Here is a 17206-nt window from a genome sequence, read left to right on the forward strand (position 1 = left end):
TCTGTACTTTATACTGTGAGGGATGATTTTGGATACTATTGTATTTATTATTTGGCATTATTTTATGAAAAATGAGTGCAAAAAATGTCTCATGGTATTGTCAGATTCTAATGTATCTTTCTTGTTAATATTTTAGGATCAGTAAGTTCAAGTAGTCCCACTGCTAGTCCAGCTGAGGTATTAATCCAGGCAGCACCTCCACACAGGAGAGCTCGTTCTGCAGCATGGTCTTACCATTTCTATCCTGATGAAGCGTGGGTTGACTTAACAGTACAGTTACCTTTTGCCATTTTACTGAGTGAAGTACAAATCCAGCCTCATAGTGCTTCTCTTACAAGTAAGATAGCTGTACAAAAGCTCTCAGATGTAGATTTAAGTCACCTGCAAGTAATCATTGTAAATAATTTGTCTCATCAGCGACTAAAAATTAAAAAAAATATTTTCACATACTGTGGATTCATTATTATTCCTTGGATACCATTTTTTTTGTTGGTTTCATGGGTACCAGTAAACCACAAATTCATATGTTCAACTAAAGAAAATTTTTTCTAAAGGCTTTGTATACAGAAATTGGAAAAACCACAAATTCAAATACCCATGAAAATAATAAGTTTTCCTCAATCCACAAAAATTGATACACATAAAAAAAAAATGAATCTCCAGTAGTTTCACTTTCATTATCTGGACCTAGAGCAAGCAAAAACCCATCTATCAAGTAATCCTTGCTGGCTCTTTATGTCAGCAAGATGTAGGATCATTTATTACATTACAATCCTAATTGTATTTACAGCATGCCCAGCCTATGTTTCTCTTGAGATCAGCCATGATGGAGTCACCAACACACCACAGTGTCAGCCATTGATGACGAGTAGTCTGGCTTTCATCAAACTACAACTCCAGAGACCACAAATAGCTACAACACTAACGATCAGACTACATAAGGCTAGAGACTCCATGACTATTGGTCTATCACAGCTTATGTTGATGGGTTACAGTGCATTTGGTTATACGGGTAGTTCTACACAGAACATATTGTTACCAACGGTGGACTTCATTTCTCAATCAAGGTAGGTGTATTGCCACTTAAACATTATCTCATGTTACAAAAAAAAAAATAAATATTATTGAATTTCTGTATTTCATTTTATCAATTGCATTTTTCTATGGAACATTATATAACAATGTGTGGAATCTAGAATGCAGGCCTTACATTAAATGTTGTACCTTGTTCTTTACCACTCTAAACCACTAGTGATTAGTTCTACTGCATTTTTTTTTACGAGGTATTCATAGCATATATATATAGCAAAGTTCTTTCTTCTGATAGGTTAGTTACCAGTTCACTTAAAAGAGAACTAATTGCACTTTGAATATTTTTACTGAATTTTATATTTTTATGATTCAGAATTCACAATTCTTGTTTTACTTACAGTGTACGATGGATCAGACTTCTGCACCATTGTTTGACAGCCCACAAAGAAGTAGAAGAATTAGTTGCAGCAGCAGCAGCAACAACGTCCAGTCTACTGACCACTTGTTCTGCCCTCTTGGTATCTCCTGTGTCAGCTTCATCAGTTTACTACTATAACATAGAGGCTGTATTACTCAAGTTAGGTCTACATTCATTACAGATGGGACTAGTTTTGATTGATAATATACTTAGGAGTCCAAGTGTTCAACAACAGAGAGGTAAATATGTCTAATTCATATAAAGATCAATAAAAATGTAAACAAGATAAATTTTTCCTACATGATAAAAGAATTAAAAAAAATACTCTTTTGATTTTTAGTTCATCACTGACAGTATAGAAAATTTATATTAATGTTATAGCCAATTCCATTGAGTGTGTAGGCAAATGTAATATCTTTGGTCAGCTTGCTTGCTAGCTGAACCATGAAGTCACTATTAGGTTAGGTAAACTACCCTCCTTTTAAAGTAGACTAGTCCTACAGATAACCATCTGTCTGTAGGACTAGGCTTCTTCAATAGGAGGGTATTATACCTTACCTTATAATGACTTGACGGTTCAGCTAGCAAGCAAGCTAACCAAAGATATTACCTTTGCCTACACACTCAATCGGCTGTAATCTCACTAGAGCGTGCTGTATAAATAGTTTCAGTCATCATGTATGTGCTGACAAATTTTGTCTGGTCTATTTACCAAGTAATGATTAGAGTTAAAAGAAAAGGAACCTGTCTAATTGTTCACAATTTTCTTTTTGTTGGGTTGAATTTTATTATTTATTTTTTTTACTATTCGGAAAATTCTTGGATTTTTTTTTTATTCTGAAGTTTTTAATAACAATCTGTGAAAATGCATATTTGCTTTGTAGATCTGAGGACTCCATTTATGGGTAAAGTGAGTGGTTTAGCTAATGATTCTACAGTAGAATTACTATATCAGCTTGGCATTACTCAGGATCCGGGCACTAGTAAGAGGTAAGTCTCACACATATATAATTTAGATTTTCATTATTTCATATCTTTCATGACCTGTATAGACACATCTGTTAACCATATAACAAATATTAAAAATACACGAGGACAATGCTACAAAGAATGAATATGGTATATGAATATGGTTTATAATTAAGTATTAAAAAGATTTATTTTATGCCCCACCTAGGATAGAAGAGGGGCATTATGTTTTTTATGCCCCACCTACGATAGTAGAGGGGCATTATGTTTTCTGGTCTGTGCGTCCGTTCGTTCGTTCGTCCGTCCGTCTGTTCGTTCGTTCGTTCGTTCGTCTGTTCGTTCATCCGTCTGTCCCGCTTCAGGTTAAAGTTTTTGGTCAAGGTAGTTTTTGAAGAAGTTGAAGTCCAATCAACTTGAAACTTAGTACACATGTTCCTTATGATATGATCTTTCTAATTTTAAAGCCAAATTAAACTTTTGACCCCAATTTCACGGTCCACTGAACATAGAAAATGAAAGTGCATGTTTCAGGTTAAAGTTTTTGGTCAAGGTAGTTTTTGATGAAGTTGAAGTCCAATCAACTTGAAACTTAGTACAAATGTTCCCTATGATATTATCTTTCTAATTTTAAAGCCAAATTAAACTTTTGACCCCAATTTCACGGTCCACTGAACATAGAAAATGAAAGTGCATGTTTCAGGTTAAAGTTTTTGGTCAAGGTAGTTTTTGATGAAGTTGAAGTCCAATCAACTTGAAACTTAGTACACATGTTCCCTAGGATATTATCTTTCTAATTTTAATGCCTAATTATATTTTTTATCCAATTTCACGGTCCATTGAACATGGAAAATGATAGTGGGAGTGGGGCATCCGTGTACTTTGGACACATTCTTGTTTGTCTGTATGTCCGTTTGTCCTTTCGTCCCGCTTCAGCTTAAAGTTTTTGGTCAAGGTAGTTTTTGATGAAGTTGAAGTCCAATCAACTTGAAACTTAGTACACATGTTCCTTATGATATGATCTTTCTAATTTTAAAGCCAAATTAAACTTTTGACCCCAATTTCACGGTCCACTGAACATAGAAAATGAAAGTGCATGTTTCAGGTTAAAGTTTTTGGTCAAGGTAGTTTTTGATGAAGTTGAAGTCCAATCAACTTGAAACTTAGTACAAATGTTCCCTATGATATTATCTTTCTAATTTTAAAGCCAAATTAAACTTTTGACCCCAATTTCACGGTCCACTGAACATAGAAAATGAAAGTGCATGTTTCAGGTTAAAGTTTTTGGTCAAGGTAGTTTTTGATGAAGTTGAAGTCCAATCAACTTGAAACTTAGTACACATGTTCCCTAGGATATTATCTTTCTAATTTTAATGCCTAATTATATTTTTTATCCAATTTCACGGTCCATTGAACATGGAAAATGATAGTGGGAGTGGGGCATCCGTGTACTTTGGACACATTCTTGTTTGTCTGTATGTCCGTTTGTCCTTTCGTCCCGCTTCAGGTTAAAGTTTTTGGTCAAGGTAGTTTTTGATGAAGTTGAAGTCCAATCAACTTGAAATTTAGTACACATGTTCCTTATGATGTGATCTTTCTAATTTTAATGCCAAATAAGAGTTTTGACCCCAATTTCACAGTCCACTGAACATAGAAAATGATAGTACGAATGGGGCATCCGTGTAGTGGGGACACATTCTTGTTTGTCATACATTTTTTCTTCATTTACAGAGTTCAGGCATTATTGAATTGGTTAGGAGACAGTGCAAGAGTTGCTTTACAGAAAACAGCTTTCTCTAGTGATGGTTACAGTAGAATTCCTCATCATACAACATTCATGTCTCTACCTAGTCCAGCACCCACACACATACATTGTGTAGCTGTTATACTGTGGCAGAGTCATCAGCTACCAGTAGAATATAATCTCAATGCTCTCATTACTAAAGATTTAATCAGGTAGGTGTTATATAGAGAAAGTTAAGTAACTACATGTATGTTCATTCAGATCTATATATACTTTGAGATATAGATGAGGGGGGTCCGAGGGGTCCTGATCCCGAAATCCTGGGCTTAAAAACCTGAAATTCTGAGGTCCCGAAAAAGGTCCTGCCCTCCCTCAAAGATGAAAATGGTCAAAACAAAAGTGAAAAAAAAAATAATGAACACAACCCATACTGCAAAGTCAGCTATTTAAGGAAGAGAAATGACAAATGTTAAACAATACAAAGAAAACTAACGGCCTGATTTATGTTCAAAATAATAAACAGAAAACCAAATATGATATACAGCAACAAACAACAACCACTGAATTACAGGCTTTTGACTTTGGACAGGCACATACAGAATGTTGCAGGGTTAAACTATTTTGAAGGCACTAATTCTCTCTTAACATGGGACTATGGTGTAACAATACAACAAAAGAGCAAACTATAAAAATCAGTTAAAAAAGGACTTAGCTCATCAGATCCATGCAAAGCAGAAATACATCTAGCAAAAACACATATTAAACATGGTAGACTACTTTCCCATAACAAAAATAGCAATAAGTACAGATCTAAGAGTACTCGCAGTAACTAACAGATAGTCCAAGCCAATATCAACTAATAAAAAAATCATGGATCTTAGACTAAAATATCTGTCAGTGTGATTTTTCATTTTTTGTGTGAAAATTCGAAGGTGTTGTAAAGGGGTAAAAATGAAATATCAAACCATGCAATTGCTTTATTATTCAAGTTGTATTCTGTCAAGAAAACTTGTAAAATTATTTAACCTGATTAAAAAGATATCGTTAATTATGATTTTTTTTACAAATATATTTTGATACTTTCAGTTCTTTGTATGAATGGTCCATAACATTAACAGCTGAATCTACATTGAAGAAGGCAGTGGACGATGTTTTATGTTCTAGTTGTCATATAAGTCCAGAATTCTTTACTCAGATACTAACATGGGTGGGGATCAGTTTTACTGTAGAAAGGAATGGCTTTTCAGAATCTGTATCTGATGATATAAAGGATAGTTCCCACCTTCATAGAGAATCCATGACAGACGATAGTAAAGAAGCCAATAGTCATAACATACAAACAGTTATACATGAAAATCATTATATGGACCTCCCATCAATATATCTAAAGGAATTTAGACATATAAGTTTAGAAGAGACACATCTAACTACATTAGCTAATACTTGTAAATCACCTGTAGCTATAAGACAGTTATTGGACTCTGGATTCCCAGCAGTGTTGGCACAAGGTTTATTTGAATTCTGTAATAAGATGATATCCAGATTTTCAGATAACTGTGTTAGTATGGAAGGTCTGACTGACACCAGTAAAACGATGAGTGACGAGTCTTCATCTGCTAATGCCTCTACAAGTCGTTGTTCATCTGGTACAAGTCAAGGTAAGTACATTAGGTTTGTTCATTTTACGCCTGCAACTCCTTAATTAGTCAAATCGGTTTAATATAGGGATATTTTATACTGAATGGCTATGTGTACCTATTGTAGTTTTTGATTCAAATCATTTTGTGAATTGCCTATAGCACATCATAAACTTTTACATATCTGCACATACAGTAAGGTTATGAATTTGTAAGCTCTTCTGGTATTGAAGATAGACCAATCATTAGTATTCCACAGAGAATTTCTTTTCTTCATAACTTGAAACAAACATAAAAAGATGTTATTTTGTCATTTTCAGTTAAATGCATTGAATATATAGGTAAAGGTAATATGCTTGGTTAGCTTGCTTGTTAGCTGAACTGTTAAGTGGTTATTAAGTTAGGTAACTACCCTTCTTCAAGAGTAGACTAGTCCAACAGATAACCAGTCCTACAGATAACCAGTTCGACAGATAACAGATATGTTTGTAGTAGGACTAGACTACTCTGAAAGGAACGTAGTATACCTAACTCAATAATGACTTCACAGTTCAGCATGCAAGCAAGCTAACTTAACTTATAACCTGTACCTTCAAACTCAAGGTAATTTGCTGTAAAGTAAAACTACAGGATTTTTATTGCATATAATATTTTTTTAATACTTATTAACAGTCAAGAAAAACAGCAATATAATTAATATTATTACAAATCCCCTTTTCAGACAAATCATTGTGGATAACTGCAGATTTAGTTGGTGCTGTTCTACACTTCTTTGCTGAACTGTCCACTGAGCCTTTGATGAAAGATTGGTTAGGGGAGGCTGAAGGCAACATCTTTTGGCCATCATTACTGACATTATTATGTAATGCTCCCGTGCAAACTGCCACTGTGGCTCAACAAGCAGGAAATAAGTCTGAGGTAAGAGTTGTTTTGACATGAAACTCTAGTTTTACCATGTAATCTTTACTGACCATGACAGTTTCACAGAAGGGGACACAAATCAGATACAGCATTTGAAATGGCATGCAATGTTTCTGGTCAAAACTTTTTATAAATTTTATACTCTTTATACTTTTAACTACATTAGAACCATTTTAAAGTTTTGATGTTCATGTTTCATTGATGAATTATATTTGTAAATAATCAATTTGCTTTAGTCTAGAATTTTAGTTTTTTTTTTGAAATGGCATGCAATGTTTCTGGTCAAAACTTTTTATGAATTTTATACTCTTTATACTTTTAACTACATTAGAACCATTTTAAAGTTTTGATGTTCATGTTTCATTGATGAATTATATTTGTAAATAATCAATTTGCTTTAGTCTAGAATTTTAGTTTTTTGGAGGACCGGTTGTCTGATTTTAACCAACAATCAATCAATCAATCATTAATGAATTAAATGTGTTTGTTAGATGGTAATTTTGATATACCGGTAGTATATAAGCAGTAATGTTATTTAAAATTAAAAAAAAAAATATTAATTTTCAATTGTATTTCAGCCAATGTCAGTAGAAAATAGGATGTCAATAGAAACATCTGCTGTTCAGTTCTTTAATCATGTGATCTCTATTTCAGCCAATGTCAGTAGAAGATAGGACGTCAATAGAAACATCTGCTGTTCAGTTCTTTTATCATGTGATCTCTATTTCAGCCAATGTCAGTAGAAGATAGGACGTCAATAGAAACATCTGCTGTTCAGTTCTTTAATCATGTGATCTCTATTTCAGCCAATGTCAGTAGAAGATAGGACGTCAATAGAAACATCTGCTGTTCAGTTCTTTAATCATGTGATCTCTATTTCAGCCAATGTCAGTAGAAGATAGGACGTCAATAGAAACATCTGCTGTTCAGTTCTTTAATCATGTGATCTCTATTTCAGCCAATGTCAGTAGAAGATAGGACGTCAATAGAAACATCTGCTGTTCAGTTCTTTTATCATGTGATCTCTATTTCAGCCAATGTCAGTAGAAGATAGGACGTCAATAGAAACATCTGCTGTTCAGTTCTTTTATCATGTGATCTCTATTTCAGCCAATGTCAGTAGAAGATAGGACGTCAATAGAAACATCTGCTGTTCAGTTCTTTAATCATGTGATCTCTATTTCAGCCAATGTCAGTAGAAGATAGGACGTCAATAGAAACATCTGCTGTTCAGTTCTTTTATCATGTGATCTCTATTTCAGCCAATGTCAGTAGAAGATAGGACGTCAATAGAAACATCTGCTGTTCAGTTCTTTAATCATGTGATCTCTATTTCAGCCAATGTCAGTAGAAGATAGGACGTCAATAGAAACATCTGCTGTTCAGTTCTTTAATCATGTGATCTCTATTTCAGCCAATGTCAGTAGAAGATAGGACGTCAATAGAAACATCTGCTGTTCAGTTCTTTAATCATGTGATCTCTATTTCAGCCAATGTCAGTAGAAGATAGGACGTCAATAGAAACATCTGCTGTTCAGTTCTTTTATCATGTGATCTCTATTTCAGCCAATGTCAGTAGAAGATAGGACGTCAATAGAAACATCTGCTGTTCAGTTCTTTTATCATGTGATCTCTATTTCAGCCAATGTCAGTAGAAGATAGGACGTCAATAGAAACATCTGCTGTTCAGTTCTTTAATCATGTGATCTCTATTTCAGCCAATGTCAGTAGAAGATAGGACGTCAATAGAAACATCTGCTGTTCAGTTCTTTAATTGTATGATCACTTTAATTGTTTTTCAGCCAATGTCAGTAGAAGATGGGACGTCAATAGAAACATCTGCTGTTCAGTTCTTTTATCATGTGATCTCTATTTCAACCAATGTCAGTAGAAGATAGGACGTCAATAGAAACATCTGCTGTTCAGTTCTTTAATTATATGATCTCTATTTCAGCCAATGTCAGTAGAAGATAGGACGTCAATAGAAACATCTGCTGTTCAGTTCTTTAATCATGTGATCTCTTGTCATCTAGTCAATCAGTTGTTGTTTGCTAAAGTCATGTGTGAAGTCATCAAAGAACAATCTATAGGTCCTAAAAATGGTGAGTGGACCAGAATAAGTGGCAATAACTACTGTCAGGATTTGTAAGCTTTATTGAAAAAAATACTTTTCAAATATTTCAAACATTGTGGAATGTTATAAACCTTGGTGTTGTTCCATTGTCAGTAAATATTAATCTTTACTCAAAAATAACTTTGGATTCATTTATTTTCAATGGTACCAATTTTTGTTGATATCTGATTTCATGGTTTTGCAAAAATCTACATACTAGGCTAAAGATAATGTGACTTTGTTGGGCATTTAAATTCATGATTCACCTTAATCCACAAAATCAACAAAATTGGTACCCCGCAATTAATAATAAAACTTCAGTATTAGAAAATACATTGTCTTTTTCGTTGTGAAACTAAAAGAACACTTAATTAATTTCAGGTCCAACAAGTAATAATTTTCCTCTGTCAGGGTTTGCTAGGTGTTTATTTCTTCAAGTTCTACTAGAGGATGAAAAGATTCTAGTGTCATTGAAATTAGAGAATCAACAACAGAAAATCCAGACATGTAAGAATGCCATGCCTATGGAACATCCAAAGCTGTGTGGTGGTAGGAGTTGTCAATGTATGATGGTTAGTCTACATACAACATGTTCAGAACTGCTGCACAAATTATCAGGTATGTTTAGTTACTTGTTCTTCATAGAATTAGGATTAACAAATGTAATACCCCATAAATGTACCATACAAAAATTTGAGTTTGAATACTGGCTACTTCTGTGAACTTACTGGACTACTGGATATATACCTATACATGTAGGCAATGCACTGCAAAGACTTCAACATGCTTCCGTCGATGTATATTTGTTGAGGTGGGAAAAACAATAAGTGTCCATGTTATATTGTTCTAGTTTTCATTGCTGTATCAAAATGAGTTTTTGCAAAAAGTATTGCTGCTTTTATGGAGAAATTGTTCCGCTAGAAAGCTTTTTAAAGTGTCTATTGAAAAGTATGCTGCTAATAAAAATAAAGTCAAGTCTCAATGATACATATTGGTACTACATTTATTGATCTATGCAAATAAATACCATAATATTCTTAAATCAACCTATTATTTTAATATTTTCAGAATCATATTCTTTGCCAGGCCATTTTATAGACAAACCCTCAGAGAAACCATCAGATGAGGCCAAGAAAGATTTTGGTAACATTACTTCTGAATTTACAGATATCTCCAGCACTGTTGGTAATTAATATTGCACACCTTTCCTAAATTTCTGATGTATACTCCTTTGTGATCCAAACCTTAGTTCATTCCTGGACCTATCTGTCTAAGTTTCATATTTCACCTACCATAGTTAGTCTGTGTGTTTCTTGTTGAGGTATAATCTACATGTTAAAGTATTGACAAATTACTATCATTACTTGCATTATACTATAAAATTACATCCTGGCAAGACATATCTCTGTGTCAATAGTTTATTTACTTGTACCTTCAGTTTACATTTAAAAGATGCTTTAACATTTTTTATGCCCCACCTACGATAGTAGAGGGGCATTATGTTTTCTGGTCTGTGCGTTCTTTCGTTCGTCCGTCCGTTTGTTCGTTCGTCTGTGCGTCCATTTGTACCACTTCAGGTTAAAGTTTTTGGTCAAGGTAGTTTTTGATGAAGTTGAAGTCCAATCAACTTTAAACTTAGTACACATGTTCCCCATGATATGATCTTTCTGATTTTAATGCCAAATTAAAGTTTTGAACCCAATTTCACGATTAACGGAACATAGAAAATGATAGTGCGAGCGGGGCATCCATGTACTATGGACACATTCTTGTTTAAGACAGCCTTTTCACCTTAAACAAATATAATCATGTGTAAATATTTAATTTACAGTAACTTACAATAAAAGTCATGATAATGTTTACCCTTTTAAGAAAAATAAGCATTAATTTGATGTTTTTTACTGTTCTCTAAGTTACTCTGTCTTCTTGCTCTAGTTTCAGGTCTGATTGCTAAAGAAAAGCGTGAGAAAGATGATAAATTATGCAATAAAGGTCTTCCTCCTCGCCCTCCAACACGGAGGAGAAGATATACTGCTGACACTGTTAGTTCACAACTACAGCCTCCAAACTTTACACTGTATCATCCATTATTACCAAGTAAGTACATATGTGATTAAAAATAGAAAAAAGACCTCAATGATATGTAAGATTGTGTACATTTGTAAAAAAAAAAACACAACTTTTGTGAATATTTGTTTTTCGGTGCTCTTCCATTTTTTATTTGTTTTGGCTATTAACTGTTCTGAAAAGAGCCAAGCTGAAAAGACTTATGTTAATGAAATGCACATCTTGTTAGCCAAATTATAAGCTTAGTATCTTTAATGAGTTTATCAACTTCCTGTAAACCAAATACTTATATATTCCTACACATAATAAACACGTATGTACTTTTCGTTGCATTTTATTGAGGACTTTGCGACAAGGCGTTATAGTATCAGTGATGAGCATGCTGTGTTCATCGTCGAAGGTGTCAACATTGTTCAAATTGGTGATTAGGTTATATAGAATAGACATATCTCTGTGAAAATACTTTATTATAATTAAACTGTTTGTTATAGATAAACCACTACCAGGAGATTTAACCTTGTCCCAGTTACTACAGGTTTTACATCTGAGAGGATTACAGCATGGCAGTAGTTTACTGGAGTTTACTGTCAAGTTAGAAAGTAAAAAACCTACTGAGCAAAGTAAGTAAAGTATCTGCCACAAACATAAATATATAGTATGTTAGACATAAAAAGCTAGATGTTATTTGTCAGTCAGTAAATTTTCACAGTTAAAAAATCTGAATAAAGACGTCTCCTCAAGTCAGGGGTTAATATATGTCAGTACTATCAATTGTATTTCATCCTTTTATGTTTGAAAGTGTTTGATGGCTTTTTTTAACGAAAGTCATTTAAAACATTATTACCTTTTGATTCTTTAAAATTCAGGCTGTAACCAGCCAGATGATTGGACAGAAACTGATGAGGAGGAACATGAAATGTCACAAACCTTGTTATTGACGACACCTAGTTTTCCATCAGCGCTACAGATCTTTGCTAGTGTAGGCGGTCTAGCTCTGCTGGCAGAACACCTGCCCTTGTTGTATGACCCTGAGTTAACTAGGCAGCCAACATCCCAGGAGGGTAGCACACAGTCCAGTAAATCTGTGTCTAATACCATGGGTGTAGATGATTGGGTAACGGTGGAACCATTCCCAGAGGAATTCTATGAGGTAGATATAATTTGATGACAATGGGACTATCCCTTATAGAATTTAATGACCTAGTTATGATCAGATAACAATGGAATGGTCCCTTGAATTCCATGAGATGAGTGGAACCATCTTTCAGGAATTATTTGTCCTTGTCCTTTGGTCAATGGATAATTTTCCCATTGGTTTACCATACCCAATCTCTTTATTTTCAAATTAATATCATACATGTAAGTGCTTTTTGTAGCATTAAAGAAAAACACATCAAAGATACCTTGCATATAATTGAGTATGCCAGAAGCTTGATTCATCTCATAAAACTCATCATTGGCACTCAAGTGAAAATAAGAATCAAAGCTAAATTGCTATTAAAAGATGAAGAGAATCAATAACTGAAAATTCAAAATGATTGTGCCAAATACAGCTAGTAAAGACAATCTTTACTGGGGGATAAGATAACCTGAGCATTTTGAACATTTTGTGATTTTGAGATTTTGTTAAAAGTAAATTTACAGAAAATAAACATATCAAGGACAATCACATGATTTCATACAGGACTTAATTGTGTTTAATTACAATTAGTTAGATACATGAATGAGGAAAGAAGACAATTGCTTCAGTATTTAAATTAACTCTGTTTACAAATTTGAATGAGTTTATTTGCATATAACATACAGCTCTTTACATTATCTTTGTTGGCATAGTGTTTAAATTTCATATCAGTAAATTCAATCCTTTGTATTTTACAGTTATATGAGCCAATTTCACCAGCTCCAACAGTACCAAGGGCAGCTAACTCCTCTTTAGCCTTCCCAACAATTCCACCACATTCATTGATAGCATTTGGTTTGTTTTTACGACTCCCAGGGTATGCTGAAGTACTACTTAAAGAGAGGAAGAAAGCTCAGTGTCTGTTACGTCTTGTCTTAGGTGTCACTGATGATGGAGATGGAGGTTTGTACAATCTTAGTTTATGTTGTATATAATCAAAATAGTTTATATTACCTAACAGCTAATGTTGATGTGATAATTGCTTACTTTCACATCATTTAAACTCTTTATGATAGTTGTCTGACTGGCAATCATACCACATCTCCTTGTTTTTAGATATATATAATTTTAAATGATTAATAGTTACTGATTTTCATGGTTGTTTGATATTTTTTCTGGTAAAGCAAATAATATCTGTTCTTAATTTAATATTTAGTATGCAATTTAACTACAATAGTTAAGAAACAAATTCAATCTGTTGAAGATATTCAAATCAATATAGATCTTGTATAGAAAAAATGTGTTTTATTTATACAGGACATATATTGACATCCTCTATAGCCAGTGCACTACCAACTCTGCCTTTCTTGGTGTTGAAATCTCTGTATGATAGTATGCCACTGACCACTGATGATGGGGTATTATTGAGGAGGATGTCACTAGAGATCTGGGCATTACATCTTATATTAGCCTGTCTATCTGTACTGAGTCATCACTTACCCAGAGTATCAATGCCAGGCTTCCAGCAAGAGGTTAGTTCAGAATTTGTATCATGTTCATTATATTTTATACTCATGTGGTTTCTCTTTATTGATTGGAGGCCAAGTGGTCTAGGAGTTAATCTTCAGTGATCTTCAGCCTGTCATCACTGAGTTAGTGATTTCAAACCCCACAAGATGTGTTGGACACCAATCATAATTTACTTTCATAATTGTGTGTGATTTTCTTGGATCTAGAAAACCACAAAAAATTAAAACTTAAGCTGTTAGGAAACTTAGAGCATTGAGGACCCTAAATTCCAAAAAGTTGTTCCAAATAGGCTAAGGTAATCTATTCAGGCTGGGATAAGAAAAACCTTAAGTTTGGGATAAGAAAAACCTTAAGTTTTTCGAAAATTTTAAAATTTTGATAACAGGAAATTTATTAAATTGACCATATAATTGATCGTCATGTCAACACCGTAGTGCTGACTACTGGGCTGGTGATACCCTCGGGGACAAAGTGTCCACCAGCAGTGGCATAAGTTTGGAATTACATATATAAAATTATTGACACTTATAGGCTCAGATGATATTGACAGCAATGCAGACAGCTACAACAACAACTACTACCACAGCCCCTGCCCAGACAGAGGAGAAATCCCAACAATACTGGGCCAAGGGGACAGGGTTTGGTACAGGATCAACAACATCTAGCTGGGATGCTGAACAGGCTTTACTTAGACAGAAACAAGAAGAAGAACATGTGGCTTGTTTGTTGCAGGTAATTAAATATAAATGGCGTAAAATACCTTAATACCTGGGAAAGAAAATGGACGGACAGTCTATGATAATGAACCAAATGAATATTTTACAGTAGGTTTCAAATATTTATGGTATCCCTTTATATCATAATTTTTGGGATACGATTGCTTTCAAGCAATCTGTAGACTTTTACCGTTGACTCAGGTGTGCATAAGTTCAGAATAAAAATTATACATTTAAATGATAAAATTCAGTGGGTTTTTTTCTTTTCCAGTTTTAAGACAGTAAAAAAAAAAAGATATGTTGCACAAATGCACAATATTCAGAATTTTGTAACTTTATTGTTTTAGGTGTTAGCTAGCTATGTGAACCCAGGTGGAGAGGTTCCAACAGAATTTGATAGTACTAGCTTCTCTTGTCCGTCAGAGAAAATGTTGCTTCCCGACATGATACCTGAACTGCTCAGTCAGTCCTGTCTGATCCCAGCTATTTCATCATACTTACGAAATGATTCTGTATTAGATATGGCCAGACACATCCCTATGTACAGATCTTTGCTAGAACTATTGAGAGGAATAGCAGTATGTCCTGCCCTGGTACCCCTGTTGCTACCTTTAGATAAAGACAATAACCAGGATACAGCAGCATCCATAGGATTGTTACTGGAGAAAATGAGAAAATGTGTTGATACATATGCTAGTAGATTAAAGTAAGTTGATAACAACTTTCATGTTTATTGCAAATTATTACTTTAATGTAATAAACAGAAGTAAACACTATGTTTTAGATTTCAGCTGTTTATTTAATGAGTTTAAACATATTTAAAATTTGTCGTTTAAGATTGACTATACATACCATGATATGATAGGATACATGAATCTGATGTTCAGTAGTTTGTTGATGTGGTTCATACATGATTTTTGTTTCTTGTTTTTTACATAGATTAGACTGTTGGTTTTCATGTTTGAATGGTTTTATTTGAAGTCGTTTTTGGGGCCCTCTATAGCTTGCTGTTCAGTGTTAGCCATGGCTCTGTGTTGAAGACTGTACTTTGACCTATAATGGTTACTTTCATAAATTGTGACTTGAAAGGAGAGTTGTCTCATTGGCACTCATACCACATGTTCTTATATCTATGTGTATTATTGTCAGTCTGCAATAATTTTTAATGTTATTGTTATTATTTGGAGTTGCTGTTTGACTTACTTAAGTTGTTATGTATAAACATACAAAACAGGACTGATTTGGAACAATTTTATATAGATTAAAAAACTCTTTTCTTTGTGATAGATCAAACAAAGGTAAAAATGGATCAAATGGTCATGAGACAATAACCAGTAGTGTGGTCCATAATGTGATATCTACAGAGGAGGAGGAAGAGAACGAAGGTCTGGCATTACTGATACCTAATATACAAGAAACAGCAAGGATCGTTAAAATAGCTACTGATAGATTACAACACGAATCAGGTAGGTTCACTTCATTCTAAAACTATTTGCTTTAAAATTAAAATTATAAAAAGATATATATACATATGGAAGGCATGTATTTTGAGTTTAATGTATAAAAATAATCATTCATGGTGTAATGATTTTATAGGGGTATATGTGAATGCATTATATTACCTAACTATAACAATCCTTTGCTTGAGTCATTAGTCGTCTAATAGGCCGCTCATCAGTGTGGGGACGTCCGATCTGGATAACAACTAGGGTAATGACTGTCAAATATATCATGGGGAAACCCAGAATTCCATGATATGACGTAGTAGTCTTCCGAATGTACATATGTTATAGTAAACCAAGTATGTGTAGTTCCAAGTAAACTGGTGTTATCCCATATTCATAACAATGGTATAGATACACAAATATTAGTAATGGTAGACCCAAAAAAATGTTTTTTTGCATTCATGTTTGATATCAGTTTTTTGGACTAACCATTCATTTTTTTTGCATTATAACTTTCATTAGTTAAATAGTAGAATAGTAGAAACTTATTATAGATGAAATTATAAGGCTACGGGCAACTCTGCATTATAGAAAAACCTTAACAGTAGAGTTTGTTTCTTGCCTTCAATGTTTGTCATTTTTCTTGTCATTAACAATCTTTAATAAAAACTACAATTAATTATCAAGGATCTGCTTTGTGCTGTATTTGTTTATTGAAGGGCATACGATACAGTTTTGATCCCGTATTTAAATTTTTAAGAAAACTTGTGTGTAGGCTATTTTTTACCTGATCAAATTTAAAATATGTAATAAAAAATATACCTTCATGTGCTACTTTTTGAGTAAATTGAGGTTCAAAAGCCGTAATTTTTTGCTGTATATTAATCAAATTTTGTAAAAATTGCACTTTTTTACGTTTTCATGAAAATTGGTACCAAAATCTTCTTACATAATCAAATCAAATGTCATTTTAAAAAAGAGGGGTCCATGAACTTGTTTTCAAGTTAAATCAGTTTGAATGATAAAAATCAGTCGAAAACTGCATCTTTTCCCGATAAGTCACTGTTTGATGTGGCGGACATAACAATTTACGTTAGCAACGTCATTACCTCCCCTGTAACTGTATTGTATGGCCTTAAGGGGGTTCGCGGGTCTAAATCATTTATATAGGATTTCTCTATATTTTTCTATAAATGAACTTTATCTTATAGTTAATAGAAAAATGAAATAAAAAAGTGGGGTCACCGTTCATTTGCGCTCACAATCTGCATTCGAAAGAAGCATACATTTTTGTAAAGTTGGTTTTTTTTCTGTTGAAGTAATAGGAGAAATAAAGGTAATATCGAAATAAAAAAAAGAAATTTATTACAGAAATCGCTAAAATTTTACAATAATTTAGTTTAAGTACAGCTTATATGGAAATTATATTAAAAAAGATAGGTCACCGATGAGTTGAAAAAGATATTTCAATTTTAGAGCCAAAAAATGGCATTTTTC

At 33.5% G+C, this 17206-nt stretch overlaps 1 protein-coding gene across 4 annotated transcripts in view; it reads left to right on the plus strand.

The window, feature by feature from the left end:
- The window catches only part of LOC143067912 (dual E2 ubiquitin-conjugating enzyme/E3 ubiquitin-protein ligase BIRC6-like), a 67542-nt gene that overhangs the window by 38274 nt on the left and 12062 nt on the right, over positions 1–17206 (plus strand). For 3 of the 4 annotated variants that reach the window (XM_076241533.1, XM_076241536.1, XM_076241534.1), the window contains exons 36-53: positions 137–337; positions 791–1067; positions 1433–1689; positions 2335–2440; positions 4148–4372; positions 5247–5818; positions 6519–6715; positions 8673–8820; positions 9213–9449; positions 9900–10016; positions 10767–10928; positions 11390–11518; positions 11765–12048; positions 12777–12981; positions 13336–13550; positions 14080–14280; positions 14612–14970; positions 15552–15730. In XM_076241533.1, coding sequence (XP_076097648.1) covers positions 137–337; positions 791–1067; positions 1433–1689; positions 2335–2440; positions 4148–4372; positions 5247–5818; positions 6519–6715; positions 8673–8820; positions 9213–9449; positions 9900–10016; positions 10767–10928; positions 11390–11518; positions 11765–12048; positions 12777–12981; positions 13336–13550; positions 14080–14280; positions 14612–14970; positions 15552–15730 — 4071 coding nt within the window. The remainder of the gene's footprint in view (positions 1–136; positions 338–790; positions 1068–1432; positions 1690–2334; positions 2441–4147; positions 4373–5246; positions 5819–6518; positions 6716–8672; positions 8821–9212; positions 9450–9899; positions 10017–10766; positions 10929–11389; positions 11519–11764; positions 12049–12776; positions 12982–13335; positions 13551–14079; positions 14281–14611; positions 14971–15551; positions 15731–17206) is intronic. The other variant, XM_076241537.1, reaches the window with a different exon arrangement.

Source organism: Mytilus galloprovincialis, chromosome 3 (genome assembly GCF_965363235.1).
Source record: "Mytilus galloprovincialis chromosome 3, xbMytGall1.hap1.1, whole genome shotgun sequence".
Taxonomy (NCBI): Eukaryota; Metazoa; Mollusca; class Bivalvia; order Mytilida; family Mytilidae; genus Mytilus; species Mytilus galloprovincialis.